The sequence below is a fragment of the Electrophorus electricus genome, chromosome 22 (genome assembly GCF_041902795.1).
Source record: "Electrophorus electricus isolate QZ-2024a chromosome 22, ASM4190279v1, whole genome shotgun sequence".
In the NCBI taxonomy this organism is placed as follows: domain Eukaryota; kingdom Metazoa; phylum Chordata; class Actinopteri; order Gymnotiformes; family Gymnotidae; genus Electrophorus; species Electrophorus electricus.
The window spans coordinates 429,831-449,386 of NC_137518.1; the positions used below are offsets into that span (position 1 = coordinate 429,831).

A 19,556-nucleotide genomic window follows, 5' to 3' on the forward strand; every position below is an offset into this window, starting at 1 on the left:
ACTGACACTGCTCCCTTATTGACTGACTAATTTAGTACTTATTGTAGGGCATTGTTTATTGTATTGTAGGGCATTGTTTATTGTATTGTATTGTATAGTTTAATTCTAATCTACTATACTCTACTTGGATATATTCTATGAGTAAATGACAAAGCACTTTTGTAAGTCGCTCTGGATAAGAGCATCTGCTAAATGCCGTAAATGTAAATGTAAATGTTTATGTTGTTTAGCAAACTCTAGCACTTATTGTTTATAGCACTTATCATTGTTTAAGATAGACCTTATGTATTTTGCACTTCTAGGTATCAGCATTCATCCCTGTATTTCTACAGTATTCTAGTTCATTGGTATGTTGGACTCTAACCTACTGTACTGTACTAGGATATTCTATAAGTAAATGACAAAGCACTTTTGTAAGTCGCTCTGGATAAGAGCATCTGCTAAATGCCATAAATGTAAATGTAAATCCCTCTCTAAGTTAAACTGTCAGTGAATGCGTCTGAAATGAACAATAATGCAAAAGGATTAGTTATATGTAGTTCCTTGTATTAAGATACTACATGACTATTAGACTACTGGAACTCAGTGTGGTCTTTTACACTAACATGTTTCCATAACATAAACATGTCTGTGTTCTTTAACTGCTAATTTTCCAAATAAAACTAACGAAGAGTAAGATCCAATATGAGTGTGAATATTCTTAACTTCAGCTGTTCGCTGTAATGCTTTAGTAAGTAGTGTAGTTTGGGATTACACCATGTTGTGCACCACATTCACAAGTTTCCTAGAGTGGTCACTTCCAAGAATGGATTTCATTTCCAAGTTGATTGCGAACCTAAACAATTTGTCAGGTAATTCATCAGGAACTAGAGATGGCCTTTGCAGCATTAGAACTGTAATTGCATTCTGAGAGATAAGACAAGATTCACATATCTGATTAATTTGATTATTTCTAATGAGTTTTTATTAAAGCAGGATTCAGGCCTGTGATTCAGGTTTTATTCTGTTCATATAAGCCCAGAATGGAAGTGTATAATGAGGGTTAATTTTATCATTTAAAGTTGAGTATATACACTGCGTGCCAGACATGAAAGGTCCTCGTAGAGTAAACAAATCTCAGTTCTTTAATTCAGTTAGCCAAGATCACTCCTGAACTATTGTTTTGATTTCTGTCTCAAAGAAAAAACAGAAGACTAAGGTTATAATTTTCCAGGGTCACTTGTAGTACATTACCACTGAAACTGCAATGAAACTGAAAACAAGCAACTTTCTCAGTGGGCATTTTCAGCTTCCCTAGCACTCAACATTGTTTACTACATAGAGAAAAGAGTTTCAGCCCCTTACACGTCTGTATGGGAAGCGTTACACCTGAGCTGAAGTTTTAGCCCCAGTCCTGTTTTCCAATACTGAGGTCTAACAGTATCATTACTGACCAAACGTTTGGAATAACTGTTCAGAAGTTTACAATTTTAAATAAATGTTATGGTAGATACTTAGCCAATGTAAAGCTATTCTAATAACTATTTTTCAAGTCATTTAAAGGAAGCCGGAACAAAACAAACTATAATAGTGTCCAGAAAGCGGTTCAGCTCCCAAAATGCGTTAAAATGTTTTGACATTGAGAATGATATTATAACAAACTTATTACCCATATTATAATAATCTTATTATCCATGCCTCATGTTTGGAAAGTGATGATAAAATCTTAAGACATTGTAGCAAATATAGTAATTCTAGAAATATATAGTAATATAGAAATTTCTAGTAAAATACAAACAGTGAGAGAAATACTGACAGAACCGGACAGGTGGTTTTTTTTATGATTTCAACCTTCTGGACTACCAGAAGCATAAAGGCTACTTACCTGGAATTAGTTGGTTTTTCATTTGTGAGCATGCTAGATCGCTATTTTTAGAGATGGTCTATGTTTGTAGGCTTGAGCTACAGGGAAGAGCTGCCCTCTGCTCTACTCAGACAAGATTACTCCAGGGTGTTAACGCATCAGTGCTGAAACTCCAAGAAGGGGCATTTCAAGGTGAAATTTCACTGGATTTTTACTTAAACATGGACATGTAGCCTTGGACTCACAGGCAAGCACAGATGTACAGGTTACATGTTCTATAGCTGCTTGTATGAAAGGGTGTTTAAGGCATCTTAAATTTATGAAACTCGTAAGTTAGAACCTGTACTGTACTGAAGACAGATCCTCAGGACACATACTGACGCTAAGACAGATCCTCAGGACATGTACTGACCCTAAGATAGATCCTCAGGACATGTACGGACACTAAAACAGATCCTCAGGTCATGTACTAACACTAAGACAGATCCTAAGGATATTTACTGACACTAAAACAGATCCTCAGATCATGTACTAACACTAAGACACATCCTCAGGACATGTACTGACACTAAGACAGATCCTCAGCATGGACTCTTCTTGTTGTTACATGCTACACTCTCAGGACTCAGGGACTATTACCTCTTTGTTCACCATTTACACCTACGCAGTTCTCAGTACAATATCAGTTTCAAGAACAGCCAATAGCAGCTGAGGATAAATTACAATCTCAGGCCAATGGCTGCCTCTCTGTGTTACCTAACAGCAGCGAGCAGAGATGAATGAACTGGCAGCCATGATAATGAAGACACCACGCTCACTGTGTAAAGTCTCTCGTGTTGTTGTTTTTTCCTTTTTGTGGCAGTACCATGAGCCATTCGAAATGAATCGTGTGGTTTAGAAGGGTGTAGCTGGTGCCGCATGTTTGTGTAGCGCAGACCATCCCACTGGCTCACCACTGTTTCAGCGTCACAAGGTCATGTGAACAAGAGCATTGTGTTGCTGTCAGAGCAAAAACCAGGTCAGCACCAACAAGCTCTGCTTGGGAGTGAGATGCTAATTACTCAATGGTTGGGTTAAAAATACTATATGAATGTGAGGGTGTGTGTGACAGACATCACGAGTCACTAGACACACCTCACCTAACCTGATCTCTTTGTCCATATGCTCGTTGTATCTCAGGCTTGATTGTCTCCTCCCTTTTTATCAGCTCTCCTTTAGCTCTTAGTGTTCAGTCTCACAAAAGGGACGAGGTGGCGCTCATTTAACTGTCAAATATCACTCTTTCAAAGTTTCCTTTTCAACTTTCATCTTTGTTGATTTTTTAATATTTGATTAAGAACTGCCCTGACAATACTTAAAAAGGGGTGTTTCGAATTGTTAAATATTCTAGAGAGAGAATAGTAATTGCTAGCCGTCCACCAGGAAGTATGAAAACTTACCCTAGTGGCCACTTTCTTTAAGAACAGGAAGTAAATATTATCTAAATAGTTCTTATCTTGTATTAAAAAAGAAAGTGAAGAAGGGTTCATATTCATTTAAATGAATGACTGCAAAGTCTGTATCTTTCACACTAACCTTTCTTTAATTTAACTATATAATTATCTTGCATTCTTAGTGTTTGTGTGGCACCATAGTGTATTATAAAGAGCACTGAGGCTGTTACCACCAGCTGTACCTAGTAATGTCTCAGGGAAAAGAGTGGCCTGTGTGTGTGTGTGCGTGCGTGCGTGCGTGCGTGCGTGTGTGTGTGTGTGTGTGTGTGTGTGTGTGTGTGTGTGTGTGTGTGTGTGTGTGTGTGTGTGCGCGTGTGTGTGAGTGTATAAACGAGTGACTCACACACCTCGTGCTGGATCACCATATTCAGTCCAAGCAGTGCCAGTCCCTGATGCACAACTGTCCCTCATTCAAATCATCTGTCTTCATTCATTTTCTCTTTTAGCCAATCACCATGCTTTGTCTCATTAAACATCATAGCCACTCCCTCCTTCAGCTGCTCCCTGGTCTCTTCCATTCTCGTAGGCTTGTGGCTCCTCCTCCACTGCAGTAGGCCAATCAGGAGCTGCGCTGCAAGATTGAGTGGCACTGTGTGTGCTGAATTCAGAGCAGACAGAGAAAGTGTCCACATTAGCATGCAGGACAGAGTGCCAGTGAACAACCCTCCAGCACGCAGAAGTCAGCATCACATGACTAGCTCGTTGTTATGTGGGCTGGCAGCTATTCCTACATGGCAGATAGAGAATGTCAAGCACGTCTTACGGTGGCCGACACACAACAGATCTCCTTCATATGGGAGGGAACTGAGTGGAGTAAATAATAAGCTGAAAGACCTGGCATGGCCCCCTTTCCTTCTCAGCTGATAGACCAGGGTGTGTGTATTTAACATGTATGTGAGTGAGGGCAAGTGTGTATGTGAGGGCATGCAGGTGTGTGTGAGGGAATACATGTGTGTGAGCCCCTCCGATCTTTGCACTCCAGCAGTTGCAGCGGACGTGCGCTATCAGTGGGCGTGCGCTAACATCGGGCGTGCATTAACAGCAGGCGTGCACTAAGCGAGTATGTGCTGTTTTTACTAGGTTTTGATTAAAGAAGAAAGTGGAAGGCTCGGGGCATTAGCTACAGAATCCTGGCCTTTAATGGTTTCCAAATGCCCTTCTCTCGCCACTCTCTAGGGCCTCTCCCTGCCTCTCAGACACGGCTTCCCCCTGCACTGGGGACTTATTGTAATATGACACAATACACAATCTCAACCATCCCCATAACACAAGCCACATGTGCCTGTGGAGATTTGAGAAGTGTGTTGCTCTCTGTCAGGAACCGAGGACGCGTGTTTTTAATGTCCCTCGGCACTGCTGTGTGGGCGCAGTTGAATATGGGTAATTACACGGTTCTGCTTCTGGTGGCAGACTTGTTTTTTCCTTTTTCTTTCTTTCTTTTTTTAATGTATGAAAGGCACCGGTTGGATAAGAAAGGACGCCTGCACCATGTTTCCTAAGGTGAAAAAGTACAGATTCAGGACAGGAGAGAGGGATGGAGACAATCCCCTGCCTTAACACACAGTTCTTATTAATGCATTGGTCAGTTTTACGTGCTTATTGTATTTAGCATTTGCATGATCGCATGCAGGTGCTTATCAAAACCACACTGCTTCCTTTGAGCCCTTCTGCCTGGTAATTGTACAGAGCATGTGAGTTCCTCTAGCGGAAGAGGCTGCCCAAACTCGGGTGGTACAGTAATGCTGATGTTTTTGCAGAGTTGTACCAGGCCTTGTTTTTGCCCTTTTTGTGACACACGCACCTTCCACACATTTGCACCAGTTGCACATCTGATTAGATTCTGTTTGAGGCTCTAAAGAATAAAAACCCATAAGGCAGTAGAAGAGACCTCATTATTATTATTATATCTGTATAATGATCATCCGACAGTGACAGACACTTGATGGAGCTTCTGTACCATTGAATTCTCATGCAAAATAGTACAGTAATTGACTAAAATGGAAATATAAGGGTTTTAATTTACATTATCAAATTCTGGAAATAATGAAAGAATATGATGTGCCTTGGTTTGCATGCTGATGATATTAATATGCCTTAGACAGAAGGCCATCAGTCTGGCTGATTCAAACCATTATTCTAAATCTCTGAGATTATTGGAATAATGACCTGAATCTCAGGGCACGCTAATGCCAGCCAAGAGGCTGAGCATTTGTACGCTGAGGAACCTTGCACAGGCATTTATATGGGCACAACTAAAGAAACGACTGAAACAGGATCGGTTTCTCTGGTTTTACTAGTTATAGGGGGGTTTGAGTAAAATGAACATTTGTTTTAATCCGTAAATTACTGCCAACATTTCTCCCAAATCCATTTATTTACAAAAAATGAAAACTGGTCAAAACAGCAAAAATTATCAAGTGTTTTCAGACCTTAAATGCACAGATAAGAAGTTTGTTTTGAAAAACACAATACTAATGTTTTAACTGAGGTAGATCCATCCATCCATCCAGCCTGCTTTTCTTTGCTTCTCACTGATGAAGGGCTTTTGTAGAGCTGTGTATGATTTCAGCCCTGCTTGCTGTGCACTTCAGCCCAGCTGCTGTTTTGCAGTCTTTCTGTAGGTCACGTGATGTCACCCTACAGTTGTTGAGTGGCATTCGAAGGAGCTGGCGCTGGTCCCGGGCAGTGGAGGCTCTTCTTCACCCTGTGCTCGGCTGCAGCGCTGCTGTCTGCAGTGTCTAGCCCTTGACCTTGTTCCTAAGACATTTATGTAACTTTAGGGATGAAAGCAACCATGATGCTCACTGTGTCTGCTAGTAAAGCCAGAATCAAACCCTTCTTTTCCTCATTCAGAACGTGTATTTTCCACTCTTTTTGCAACGTCAATAGTTATATTTTATTTATTGCAGATGACTTTTTTAAAGTATTTCTAGTGCTGTTTTTGCCATGCAACTGGTCCTATTGCAGGAGGACTGTGATGACGACAGCAGTGGGTTTTATTCTTTTCCTCATTAAATAAGATTTGTTTAAGGTGACTTAATGAGGTGTGCCTGTGGGGGGATTCAGTTGACACTGGAGTGAAATGGCCACAGTACTGTAGAGATGCTGATTTAAGAAAAATATTATCTTGTTTCCTCAGACTCAGGCCATCTACCATGAGCCTCGGAGATTTCTGCTTATCCCGAGATCGTGTTGTTTGTGCTCTTCTGGACTGAGATTGATGATGTCATTCCTAGGGTCTGTGGAGCCCATCCTCCAGCTTAGGGGTCACGGCCCCAAGTGTCCCCATCACCACGGAAACAACCTTGGTGTTAACCTTCCACACGCTCCCTGTTTCCTCTTTCAGTCTCTGGTATTTCTTCAACTTCTCATATGCATTTCTTTGGAAGCTTGCTTTACTTGGAATTGCGACATCTATTAGCACTTCTGTTTTCTATGATCATACATGCATCATATACATGTCATACCTTTCTGTGATCGTACATACATAACACCACATGAATAAAATAAAAATAATAAAAATTACTATAATTAAAGTGACTGTTCCATGAGCTAAGAAAAGATAAAAACACACTACATGCTTTCAGAATTTTTACCTCTAAAAATAATTTCACACTTCTGATGGACTAAACCACAATGTGTAATATCGTGAAGTTTTAAATACTGTCAAAACTGGGATAACTTAAAGAGTCTAAAATGTATTTTTAGCAATCTAGCTCACATTTAGGTTGAGGTGTAGGTACAGTATGAATACAAATGGAAATACAAATACAATACAAATAGCATCTGTGTGTATATACATGTGCGTTGGAAGTCTTCAGACAGTCTGGTAGCTCTGGCGTGTAGACCATGTGACGCCTGCCTGTACAGGCCCAGTCAGCTGTTACGCAAGAGAGATGGTGCAATACAGGGAAGTGGAGGGCGACTGAGCCCGTAGCAGTTACGCTCCACTGAGCATACTGATTAAAAGAAATCTCTCCTGAAAATTCATCTGTCACACATCCAGAACTTAGCAGATTGTATTTTATAGCCTTAAAGATTTAATGTACATAATGCAGTGGACTGATCTCCCGGCCAACAGCTTCTCCTGGGTACTAAATGCATCTCTGAAATATGATTTTCATTATTGCTGGTTTGCAAATTATTCTACTGCAATTGAGAAATCAAGGTACTGTTGACTGAAATAAATTTTATTTTATCAAAGAGTTTTGATAAATGCAAGTTAGTTCAGCAAATTTAAATATTGTTGCAAAGCAAAGCCAGCAAAGAAAACTAAATACAGGGCATGGCTCAAGCAAGATCACAGTGCTTCAACATAGCTTCACCGTGGTTGGGTTGGGAGGTGGGGCCATGAGAGCAGAGTCTTGGTACAACCCAGAGGAGGACAGCGTTTTGGAATCAAATCTCTTTAAAGTTGTTTCTGTGAGGCAGTATAAGATTCTGCATCCTAGAGGTGTTTTTAGGCAGCAGAGACATGTGCTTGGTATCCATTTTGTAATATTACACAATAAAGCAAGTCAAAATGTAACTGCTTCTTACTGAGTACTGTAAATACTTAATATTAGATTGTATGTCTAATGGCACCAGATGTAATTCACATCGATCATGCTTTAACCTCTAATTTTTATAACTATACCAAATATACTTTTTTCCATTTTAAATGTTTCACAACTTTTCAATTTGGTTACTTTTTAAAATATGATGACACATAGGTTAGTGATAATATGTAATATCTGGAACTGATTTAAGATCTTTTACTATGTAAACACAATAATCTGAACAATAATCTGAGAACTGTTTAATGGCAGAATTCTTTATATCCCTTTATATTTTGTCAAGTAACAACCATACATTTAATTATACCTAATGTGAACATACCATAACATTTTCAATTCTCGGGCAGTTAGGACTGAGATTAACAGATGGGATAACAGTGACATCTACTGGATAATATTGAAACCATGCAGCGAAATTAAAGATTATTTACACAAATCTTGCAGTATTGTCTGTTACCTAAACGTGTTGCAAATGCCATAGTATTTCAGTATTTTCATAGTATTTCTGCCCTGAAAGAAGAATAAAAATCCTATGGCACAATAAAAGATCATGTTTTTAATGGAGGGCACACACGTCTCTCTCCATTCCTGTGGGTGTTTTAGTTAAATCATAGGCTACTCAGAGGTTATTTTTAATTCACATTTCACATTAATAGGAATAAATATGATAAGAAGAAATAAGAATTATATATAAAAAGAAGAAAATCTCTTTCTCTGGAATATTTCTAAAAGTAGTTTCAGAGTAGAAATAAACGATGTGAGTGTTTCAGATTTGGATGCTGGGGTCATTTTGTAGTTCTCTTCACGACTCTTATTTCCCATAATTCTTCACGTTTAGTTCCCATACTTTTTTCGGTTCTCTCTTTCTTCCGGTTGTCGCGCTATATGCTGGCAGGTATCATGTTCACTGCTTCATTTTTGTACAATCTAATGTCATCCTGAGTGTAAATAAGATCTTTACAAAATTATACACCCTTGATGTATATAATAATAGTTGAAAAGTGACAGTATTCAGAAATTAACTCGTTTATGTTGTACCATTGCCCAAGAAAAAAGTTTTTGTCTTGCTAGCTTGTTAGCTTGTTGCAGTGATGTAGTTGTGGTAGGTGGAATATTAGAAACGGCCGCGCTTTTGGTTTAGTTTAGAAAACTAATAACTAATCCTGTTTACTATACCAAGTTTTAAATGTTTAAACGCTTAGGGCATAGCAACCTCAGGTTAGCTGTCCTCGAGTGTCCAGCTGTGTGCAGCGCTGCAACGGAAGAACCGGAGCGGCTCACTAATAATTATTGGTTATATTTGAGTTTAATATTCGTGGTTTCATGACTTGCAAAAACTTGTCAATTAACAGACGTTGTGATTGAAGATGGCAAAGTCTAAGAACCACACCACGCACAATCAGTGTAAGTACTGTACAGTCCTGTAGCGCCATGTTAAGCAGCAGAGCTAGTGTTTACTGTGGGGTTTACGCTTGTTTTCTTGTGCAGCCCGTAAGTGGCACAGGAACGGCATTAAGAAACCTCGCTCTCATCGCTACGAGTCCCTAAAGGGGGTGAGTATAGCGCCCGGACATGTGGCAGTTTCCTTTAGAGTTAAATGCTTGTGCGTAATCGTGTTCACTTGACTTCTAAGTCAAACAACAATTATTGATGATAAACTTCATATTCATGACTTTCTTCGCATATATTAAGATATACAGTAGGCCTGTTTGTACCTGTTGTATCAATATTTATGCCTCTAATATTTCCAGGAAAGGCATTTTAACTTGGTACTAAAGCTCAACTTTGTTACTCTTGATTATACATTATATACTCCTGCTTTGTAACATCGCTAAGAAATGTGCAAGTTTTTTTTTTGGAGAAGCTTGTTAAACAACTGGCTCCTTTGTAAAAGAATAAACACCTGACTATTGTTGTAACAGTTTACACGTTTAGTACTCTCAATTAACTGTAGAATTGGCTTTTTATAGAATATTAGTGATGTAACATTTTTTAAAACGACTGTGTATAGTTAAGTATTTTGGTTTCTCTTAGACCATCTCCCACACCCAACATTAAATCTAATTTCACTAGGTTACTTTGGCATGCCAGAGTTGCTTGGTTCTGCTGTAGGTCTGGACTCAGTTTGCTCTTCTTGCTACGTAACCTGTCATTACTCAAACTAAGGGGGTGTTTAAGTAGCACGCTCTCTCCACCCTTAACAAAATGGCACCTTCACAACCCTGTAGCTTCATTTAAGAAGCCTTTTGAAATCCTTTATGGGTGAATAGAAACAAAATCCTGTATTCTGTAAGAACGATGCCTACGAATCAAATAGACCTTACAATATTATGCCATGTTACCGGTCCTAAGATATTTGCAAATTGGAAGCAATTCCATGCAGTTTAGTTTACTCCAAGTTTGTAATTGTGTTCCACCTTGGAGAAAATTGCTTTAATTTTGGGTGTAAGCTCACCTATTTTAACTATAAACAGTTATTTAAAATGCTATTTGACTAGTATTGATTAAAAGCACATTCTGCTGTTTAAATAATACTAAAGAGCAAAACTTAGAACAATCACCTTTTACACAGGAGCTAGCTGTTTAGATTTAGTATCCAACCATGTTAAACTTTCAAAGTTACCAGATGGACATTTCTTTGCGATGGCTATAAAGCAGGATTATGTGATGTGTTGTCAAGGTGATGCATTAAGAGATGCAGATGTGGGTGTTGATCCAAAGCTGCATAACTACTAAACAGTTCCTCTTTTGGGCTTTCTGTTAACAGGTTGATCCAAAGTTCTTGAGGAATATGCGTTTTGCTAAGAAGCACAACAAAAAGGGGCTGAAGACCATTGCAAAAAAGGAGGCTGCCAAATAGAGAATTAGCGATATTGCAAAAGGACTTTATCATCCACAATAAAGCCATGCTTTGGTAATTGAAAATGTGAATTTCTTATTTGCCGTTCTCTGCATTCTACATCGTTTTCCTTTCCTGAGACTTCATTTGGCTTCTTACATCTGTTGGGAGCTACAGTGTCTGGATATTTGTTCCATCCATGCACATGCCAATGCTCACACAGACTCCCATTTTAGGAGTACATTTGTGAAATCTGCCATTAATGACCAGACTTTTTTGCTTTAAATTTTCTGTTTGGCTCTGATCCTTAGTCTTGTAAAGATGTGTGTGACATGGTCAGTAGCAGACCACTCATTTATTGATGGTCAGGTGGTTATGTGGCATTACTGGCCATGTTGTCTATTAGACTGTTTGAACGTGAAGCATAATGACAGGTCTGTGTTACCTGGGTGCATGGTCTTGCTTACAGTCCAGTCAAACCTGCAGCTTTTCCAGGTACAGAGTGTTCTTGTTAGACTGACCGTTTTCCCATTTATAAGATCAAGCCAAAGTGTTAAGAAATTTTGCAAGTATTTGTTTAAAAGTACATTTTTAAGTGTTTTGTGTGTATGTATTTAAAAATGGCAGCTTTTAACTCTTCATTGGTCAGCTTCTGATCATGAGACCACTGGATGTGCTTAAAACTACAACACTGCTACTGGTCCTGTGGTCAGTGATTACTTAAGTTTAGGTTAATTGCCCACCTGAGTTTAAACACCTAAAAAGCACATCTGTGTATATCTAATGAAGTGTAGTGGATGTCATTTATGCAATTCTGCAAGTGGTTAAGAATTCTGATTAATCATTGAGAGACTCATTACTCTGCACTGGAGACATGTTCAGTTGTCATCATTTTGTCTTTTGGAAGTGACTGGTACTGGTAAAACATTCCCATGTTACTATCCGCTAAGGTTAATCCTGTCATCTCCTGGTCCAGAAATAGCTGCAGCATATTTGACATCAGTGCTAATCCTACTGGCTCTCCTTTGGAGCGGGTATGCAAGCTTAACTCGTCCAGTCTCCAGAGAGTTCTGCTAAACCTGATCCTCATTCTCCTGCAGTTTACCCAATGCTTAGAAGTTCTGCATCTGAAACTAAATGGTCAGTTCATTTAGCCTTTTATAAGCCCTGTATTTCACACACACTGCAAGAGGAAAGGATTGCACACCAGTGGGGTCAAACTTCCATTAGTTCATTGTGAAGGACAATCAAAACGCATGCAAACATGTACAGTTCATTTCTCAAGAAGTCATTCCACTCCTTTCATGAATTCCAGGAACTCTGAAATATAAAAAGTTTGTATTTAGCATTTGTGCTTGATTAATGAATGATTGGAAACATTTTATTCAGTAACTATTTCAGCTATTTTTATATATATGATCGGCAGTGTATCCGTGATGATTTGAGCAGTGTGTTACCATCGTAATCTATCTTCCCATCATTATTTTTGTCCCCATCTTTCATAAGTTCTTCCACTTCTTCTTCACTTGTGGTCTCTCCAGTAGATTTGAGCATGGCCTGAAGTTCTTCTATGTCGATATATCCATCTCTGTTTCTGTTAACAAGTTTGTTTTAACTGTCATTTAAATAAGTCGCCCTTATGCTATTCTGCCATGAGTTGTTTTGGAACAGTGCGTCTCTCAGTGAACTTGGAGGACAAGTGTTTTTCCACCTTTAATAGTTTAGTCATCTGCCAGAAGCATGTATAAACACAAGATCAGAAGATATGTTCAATGTAAACATAATGTAAAATTCAGTGTAAAAAGTTTGAGCAGAGGGCTAGGTAATACTCCACAGTAGTTTAGCTCTGAGGATTACTGTACTCAGTATAGTTAATGCTGCAGGATGTTTTATTTCAGCACTCACTTGTCAAACATTCTGAAGATGTTGGAAAGCTCTTCCTCAGACTTTGCCTTACTGTCATCCTTCATGCATCTTACCATCATCACCAAGAACTCATTGAAGTCCACTGTACCGCTGCCTGAGGATCAGCCACAAACGAGTTACATAGCTGTTATATATCAGTAGTGTTATTGGGCAAGAATGGAGTTTTAAAATGTAAAGCACTGGTTATGACTTTCAGGTTTATTAATGTTTAATGTTATACTACAACAGCATGTTTGTCATAACCAGGCTGATGAAGTCTATACCGTCCTCGTCGACTTCGTCGATCATCTCCTGTAGTTCTTCTGGTGTGGGGTTCTGACCCAGCATTCTCATCACCTTCCCTAGCTCTTTGGTACTGATGCAACCATCTTCAGCGTCCTGCACAAACACTTCAAATGCAGCTTTAAACTCTGGAACACACAAGATGCCTGAGGTCACTGTTAGAGTTGACAGAGACAAACATTAAATGGTGTACAATGCCTTATTCTCAGATTGCTTTCATTCAAATCTAAATTGTATTACTTTCTAAAGGGACAGCAAAAAATTGTTCCTGTGATTAAATGAATATTAATACACAAAACCTAAAATAAAACGGGCATAGCAATATAGAATGACGCTTCACCCTTGTAGAGGTTTATATTTGCCGTGCATCAGTGTTTAGCTAATGTAGTCATACAGAGTAATATGTTGCATTTGCGAGATCAAGTCAGAAACAGTTATCTAGACATGGGCAGAGGCAATGAATAAATAAATAATTGCCCTGAAATATATTATTCATTTACTAATGAATTCTAATACAGAGTAAAATGAACACTTCAGTAGGATCTGCTCTAAGTCAGCAACCTGCTGATCTATTCTGTGTGCCATGTAAGGAGTTTATATTTATAAATGTGATGCATGGAGCCTGAGTAATGCTGATAGGTTGTTCCAGTTTTCCTTTGGGGAAACTTGGTGAACTTATGATCTGTTGATAAGTCTTGATTCAAATACAGTTATAACAAGCTGTTCTATCTACACATATAAACACTCATATATGAAGAAATTAAAAATGTTCTGGGTTTACCACTTTTTTGTTCATCAGTCAGCTGCTCCACCTGCAGACAAGTATAAAAAATTCAGGAACACGCTTGGCTATTTTTTAGCACATTCACTGCTATCTGAACATATAACTGCAATGTACATAGGTAAATAACAGCATTTTTATAATGTCTTTTTCACTGTGTACATTAGCCACATGTCTCATGAAACAGTTTAGTTTAGTAATGGTTAGCTGACTGATTTCTCTAACTGCTAAATTGGATATGCCACAGAGACTATATTTCTGCAGCTCTTTGTGATACTCTAGAAATTAAAACCTTATACACTCTTTATGTTCTGGGCCTTACCGCTGCCTTGTAGATATCATCCATTGTAGGTCTCTGGGTGTGGAATGGGGTTCACTAACTCGCTGTCTTACTGAGAGATTTGGGAATTCTAGTTATAGCCCATGGTTTTATAGTCCTGGTCCTCCCTCCCAAGACATTAATATGAATAATTCATGAACAGCTGGTTTGGATCAAATATGTGCCCTACAGTAGTGGCTCTTCCCTCTGTGTTCCAGTAGAATAAGATATTTAGATTAACTGTTAAGAAAATACACCAACAAGATAAACCTCATAGATCAGCATTTATTTAGAGCATACTTTAAGAAAGAGGATTTATTGGTGTGACTTCTAAGGCACATAATATTCAGATTTCACCATTATGAAAAATGGCACAGATTTGCAAGATCTTTTGCATTTTTACTTGCCTCTGTTTTTTTTTTTTTTATATACGGTCACTCAGACACAGTCAGATGACAGGCACACTCAGACAGCAGACAGTCAGACGACAGACAGCGTATTGGACAGCATATGTTATTAGTATATAAACAAAAAAAAGGGCATTTTTAGATTTACAGGATATATTGGAGGTGTACAGTTTAATGTTTACAACATTTGGCAGACACTCTTATACAAAGCAACTTAAATATTTATCAGGATGACAGAACATGTGCTCGTCTGAGAATCACAGCCCTGGTCTTGACAGTACATGTGCTCTGGTCTTGCTGTTACTAGTGCCATGCTCTACTTGCTCTAAGGTAAGCTACAACAGTAATGATCTCACCTCCTTATCCATATGCGGCCCAATATAAACATTTTAAATAAACTGAATGCTTGCAGTCTTAACCTGCTGTTGTCTAACTGTATTTAACTGTATTTAACATAACCTTTAATGCTGCTAGGCCCCCAAATTAATTTGGTTTATTGATTTTCAGGTAATTCCAAAGAACACAATTCTCACAAATCCGACTGAATGCGGGACTGCCACATTTATTAGCACTGCTGTTTTCTGTATCTTATGTATTATAATGAGATCAGGTTGTTTTGACACTACTAGTTTATCTGTCTGCGCGTGGAGAGCTGCGTGTGGGATTGCTCGGGGTTCCTCTACCTAGCATGTCCCCCACCACCCCACTGGGAAAGTTTCTTTTTGGTCTGTTCTAATATTTCCTTTTCTCTCCTTTGTGTTTTAAGCACATGAGCCTGCTCTTCTCTGACGGCTTTAGTTCTTTCCATTGTCCTCAGCTGTCTGGTAGCACTGGTAACACACTGGCTCAGTAACCCTGAGAGAGGCTGTTCCAAATCCCATTTTTGGGTTGTTCGAATTTCTCTTTGGAGGAGTCTCTTCAGTAGTATTTCAGGTTCGGGTCATACCAGTGCCTAGCTGGGCTTGGTGTTGGTTCTGTTTATTTTAGCTTAGTTTATCAAGTTCTCTAGCTGCTCTTCTCTTAAGTTCTGTTATGACTTGCACGGTTTGTTCTGGTCCTCTGGTTTGTTTTGGTGTAGTAGTAATAGAACTGTAATAATGCTGTAAAGTTTGGCACAGTTGTTTTAAGCTTTTTTTCTCAAGACTCCTGTAAAGGTAAATCAGTGTGCATAGTCTTGGCTGTCATCTGTCTGTGCATGAGTCCAAACCACTAGTGCAGTTCTATGAAACGGGTCCGGCATTACCAACATAAGAATAGGCTTCTGTTTTTTACCACCATGCTTAAATGGGTACTTCGCAGGGCTCATGACATACTGGGGCTTTTCACTAATCTTTCAATATTCTTGTCTTTTCTTTAACATTTGTTTGGACACTGTGTACTCTGTGAGAACTGCTGTTTAAGCTCTTTAGCGTATATCTGTGAATGTATGGTGGAAAATGCTACTTTTGGAGAAGCACATAGGGATGTTATTTAACACAGTTAGGAGAAGTACACAGGGTTGTCAGGAATTGGATCCTAATACAATTTCACTGTTAAATTATAACCAAAATCTCAAGTTCACGTCCAGCTTCATTGTTAAGTATTAGTAGACAGAGAGAAGAAAATATTTTAGTACACAGTACCTCAGTACTTGAAAAGAGAAAAGGTGCAACTAAAAACTGTAATCTCATTTTAATAAAAGACTAGACCACTCTGAGGGACAAAAAAAACTCAATATTCAAACTAAGACATCTGGATTGAAATGTCTAATTATTTAATGTTTTCAGCAAGTAGCTTGGTCCTGTGCGTCATGCTGTCTGGAGCAGGCTGTTCTCTCCTCAGTATTACAATCATTGAAGTTTTTCCTGTCTTCACATCTGCAGCTTTCTGACAAACCAGGACTCCCCCCTCTGTCTCCTGCATATGTTTCACACATATTTTAGGGTGTCTTATATTCTGCAGGCATTGACCACATACCCCTCCCTGCTTTTCATAACAAGCCTTGTTGCAATCTCTCTTTGTGCAGGTGAGCAAAAGATTTGGTTCTAAGTTGATAAATATCTGCCATCTTTAGAGTGTTTCTTAGGTACTCCTGCTGTTACTTACACATTTATCAGTATAACAGCAGGTGTTCCTGGATAGAATTACCAGCACGTTGACCTGCTCTACCAGATGATCTGCAAGCACTTTCTGTTTGTGATGGAGAGTTCAGTGGAGCTTTTTACCACTGTTTTACCACTGGCTTTTTGCCCCAGAGATCAGGGGGCCCTGCTTGCCACAAGTGGTTGGCTTAAAAAATGAAAGAAACTGACTAAATACATTCATTCTTTTTTATTCTTCGACCTCATAGAGATACCGTAACATGCTAGCTAGCAGTATGCAACCACGAAATGCTCGTATTCTAATGGCACCAAAAAAAAAAGAAAATTAAGGAAAAGAAAGCAGGATGTTTAGTTCTGACTGCAGTAAGAAGATAAGCTATGGATCAGATGTCCCTAATAACATGATCAGTGTGTTTTTTACATTGACCTCATACACCAGGTATTTCACAAAAACATGAAACAAGCCTCATTTCTATAATTTTCCCACATAAAGGTTTTTTTTTTGGTTTTTTTTGCAGATTACAAATTATTCAGGTCACTGAAAGGCTAACAAATCAGTTTATTTGTATTGCAAAAATCTTATTTGTTTGTGCACTGTATTTATTCTCATAGGTACCATAGAATATCATAACACCCTAAAGCTAATAACACTTGTCTAAGCATGTGATTTAACTGGTGATCTGGTCTTTTTTATTAAAAAGTGCCCCAAGCCCCAAAATATTTAATTTTTAATTTTTTCACTCAATACTTTTCCAGGGAGTACTTATTTATACAAGTATTATACAAGTATTTATACAAATCAAAGGACCAAGACATTCAGTGTTTCAAAATGTATCTGTGGTTACAGAAAAGGGTGAAATGCTTTGGAAATTATAATAATAATAATAATAATTATAATAATAATAATTACAGCTAATATACACAGATACAATTATCCAAGCATGTAAGATACAATTTAGACAGATGAATCATGCTCTTTTGGTGTGCATATTGTGATTGGAAATCATTATAAGGACTGCACATCATAGCATGCTTATAAAGCACATCACTTGTGGAGGAAAATCTTTGATATTCAGAGGTAACTTTGTTCTATATTTTGCAGCGAAAATAATATTAGAGGCTAGACTCAATTTGATGACTGTGATATAGTGTATAATAAAATCACTTTACTCATTTGACTCAAAACTAATTTCTGTTTAAAAATTTCCTGCTCGTAAGCAGTGACCTGCAGTCGATTCCTGGCTTGGCTTTTGTCTGTGTGAAGTTTGCATGTTCTCCATGTGCCTGTATGGGTTCCTCTGAGTTCTCTGGTTTTGCGCAACATTGTACCTTTTGGCACTGGATAACATAAAACACACAAAAAACCTTTTGTGTAATTATAGTACTTAGTAAAGACCACACATACATAAATTTTAACCAAGAGAAATTGTTCTTTACAAAGATATTAAATTCAGTATATTTATTTAATTCACATTTGGACCAAAATGTAAGTTTTGTATTATTGTAGGTTAATTTTCTTTTGATTGCATTTGTTAGTGCGCTTGGTTTCAGGTCCTAGTCTGTCCTCCTACATGGCTCCAGAATGCTTTTTACTCCTCTCACACCACTATAGTCTTACTACTGCATATTCTCCTGCTTTGATTCTGGGAGCAGACATGTATAATTATTACAGTATGGAAATGGAAATGTGATATTAATATTTTTACCATTTTCTCAAACAACATTACTATGCAATGTGCATATTTGGTTATAAACATATTTTCATATACTTGAATGGAATTACTTTCATGCTTTTATAAATGGTTACATATATATTTAAAAAAATAAAATAAATTATATATATATATATATATATATATATATATATATATATATATATATATATATATATATAGTAATAAAAAAGTTATAATTATAAATAATATATCATATTTGAAAGATCAGTGGAAGTACTCCTTGTCTACCATAATTGAGACACATTATGAATAAGAAAGTCATGTGTGAACATAAGCGTATGTAAAGCGTGTGTTTTGGCTGGCTGGTGAGGGCTATTGCAAAGTTAAAGCATCTTACTGCTTCTACAGTACCAGTTTCAATATCGAAAAGAAAGAATGAAAACCTCCGTGCCATACTAACACGTAACTAACAGTTATCCTCCCTGTTAAAGGCACGCTAGTGTTATCCCAGTCTCAGCCACTAGGGGATAGTAGTGAGCTAAAATGTACTATATTGAAATAGGAAAAGAATGTGTGTCTAGAGCTAGACATGTGTGCTGTATTCTGCTCGTACCCAAGCCTAGAGCTGCTAACTTTGATTTTGTATGCAGTGTCAGTAGTTTCCCATTTTCTCCTGATGCTGTGGTTGTAAATATGCACCCTGTGTTGTTTACCAGAAATACCGATTTGTACATAGGGTACACTGATAACTCGAAGGCCAGTATTGATATAGGCTCATTATTCTAAGTTTAGTTATTGGTGTGTGTAAATCAGTACTTTTCATTTTATGGAAGTGTGTTTGAGCGTCAACCTGAGGGATTACACACGGGGAAACAATTCATCTTTTATATCATCCATCACATCATTACAGATTAATTCCTGCCATCGTCCCTCCAACCATTATCATGTGGACTGATCTAACTTTGAAAGAATAAACCAGGGATGCTGATCCTGTTGGAACCATCCTTGGATCTGTTTGGATGTGCAAAGACTGTGAACTTATTTCTGAACAGAGTGTTCATGCACTCTTGATAGAGAGTTATTTTATTATGTTAGAGAGAGTCCTGAGAGTTATTTATTATGTTTGTTTTTGTTGCATCCTGAGAATATATACTTGTATACAAGGGTCTGAAACTTTCATTGGCTGAAAGTTGTTACATCTGTTTGGGGTGTAATAGGATAGCTAAGTGCCAGTATTTGTATATATATTTAGCATGTGATAGTGTGGGCAAAATTCCAGCACCATTCCATACTGGTGCCCGAACAGGGTCTTAACTTTTGGTCTTATCTTTTCTTCTGTTGTTTAAATCTGTG

At 38.1% G+C, this 19,556-nt stretch overlaps 2 protein-coding genes across 3 annotated transcripts; one reads left to right on the forward strand and one right to left on the reverse strand.

Moving 5' to 3' along the window:
• The first annotated feature begins 8,719 nt into the window (after positions 1-8,719).
• rpl29 (ribosomal protein L29) lies at positions 8,720-10,817 on the forward strand. Of its 2 annotated transcripts, none has more exons than XM_027017538.3 (4): positions 8,720-8,787; positions 9,245-9,296; positions 9,381-9,445; positions 10,660-10,817. In XM_027017538.3, the coding sequence occupies exons 2-4, from the start codon at positions 9,260-9,262 to the stop codon at positions 10,750-10,752; spliced, it is 195 nt and encodes a 64-aa protein (XP_026873339.1). In that variant the 5' UTR covers positions 8,720-8,787; positions 9,245-9,259; the 3' UTR covers positions 10,753-10,817. The 2 variants fall into 2 exon arrangements, with proteins under 2 accessions (XP_026873339.1, XP_081561790.1); XM_081705664.1 differs by having other exon boundaries at positions 8,760-8,783.
• Positions 10,818-11,947: 1,130 nt separating this feature from the next.
• On the reverse strand, positions 11,948-14,107 carry LOC113582010 (troponin C, slow skeletal and cardiac muscles-like). Its single transcript, XM_027017537.3, has 6 exons — positions 14,043-14,107; positions 13,721-13,751; positions 12,921-13,067; positions 12,637-12,751; positions 12,189-12,325; positions 11,948-12,051 (listed from the first exon to the last, which is right to left on the reverse strand). Exons 1-6 carry the CDS (start codon positions 14,064-14,066, stop codon positions 12,020-12,022), a joined length of 486 nt encoding a protein of 161 aa, XP_026873338.2. The 5' UTR covers positions 14,067-14,107; the 3' UTR covers positions 11,948-12,019.
• Between the last annotated feature and the right edge of the window lie 5,449 nt (positions 14,108-19,556).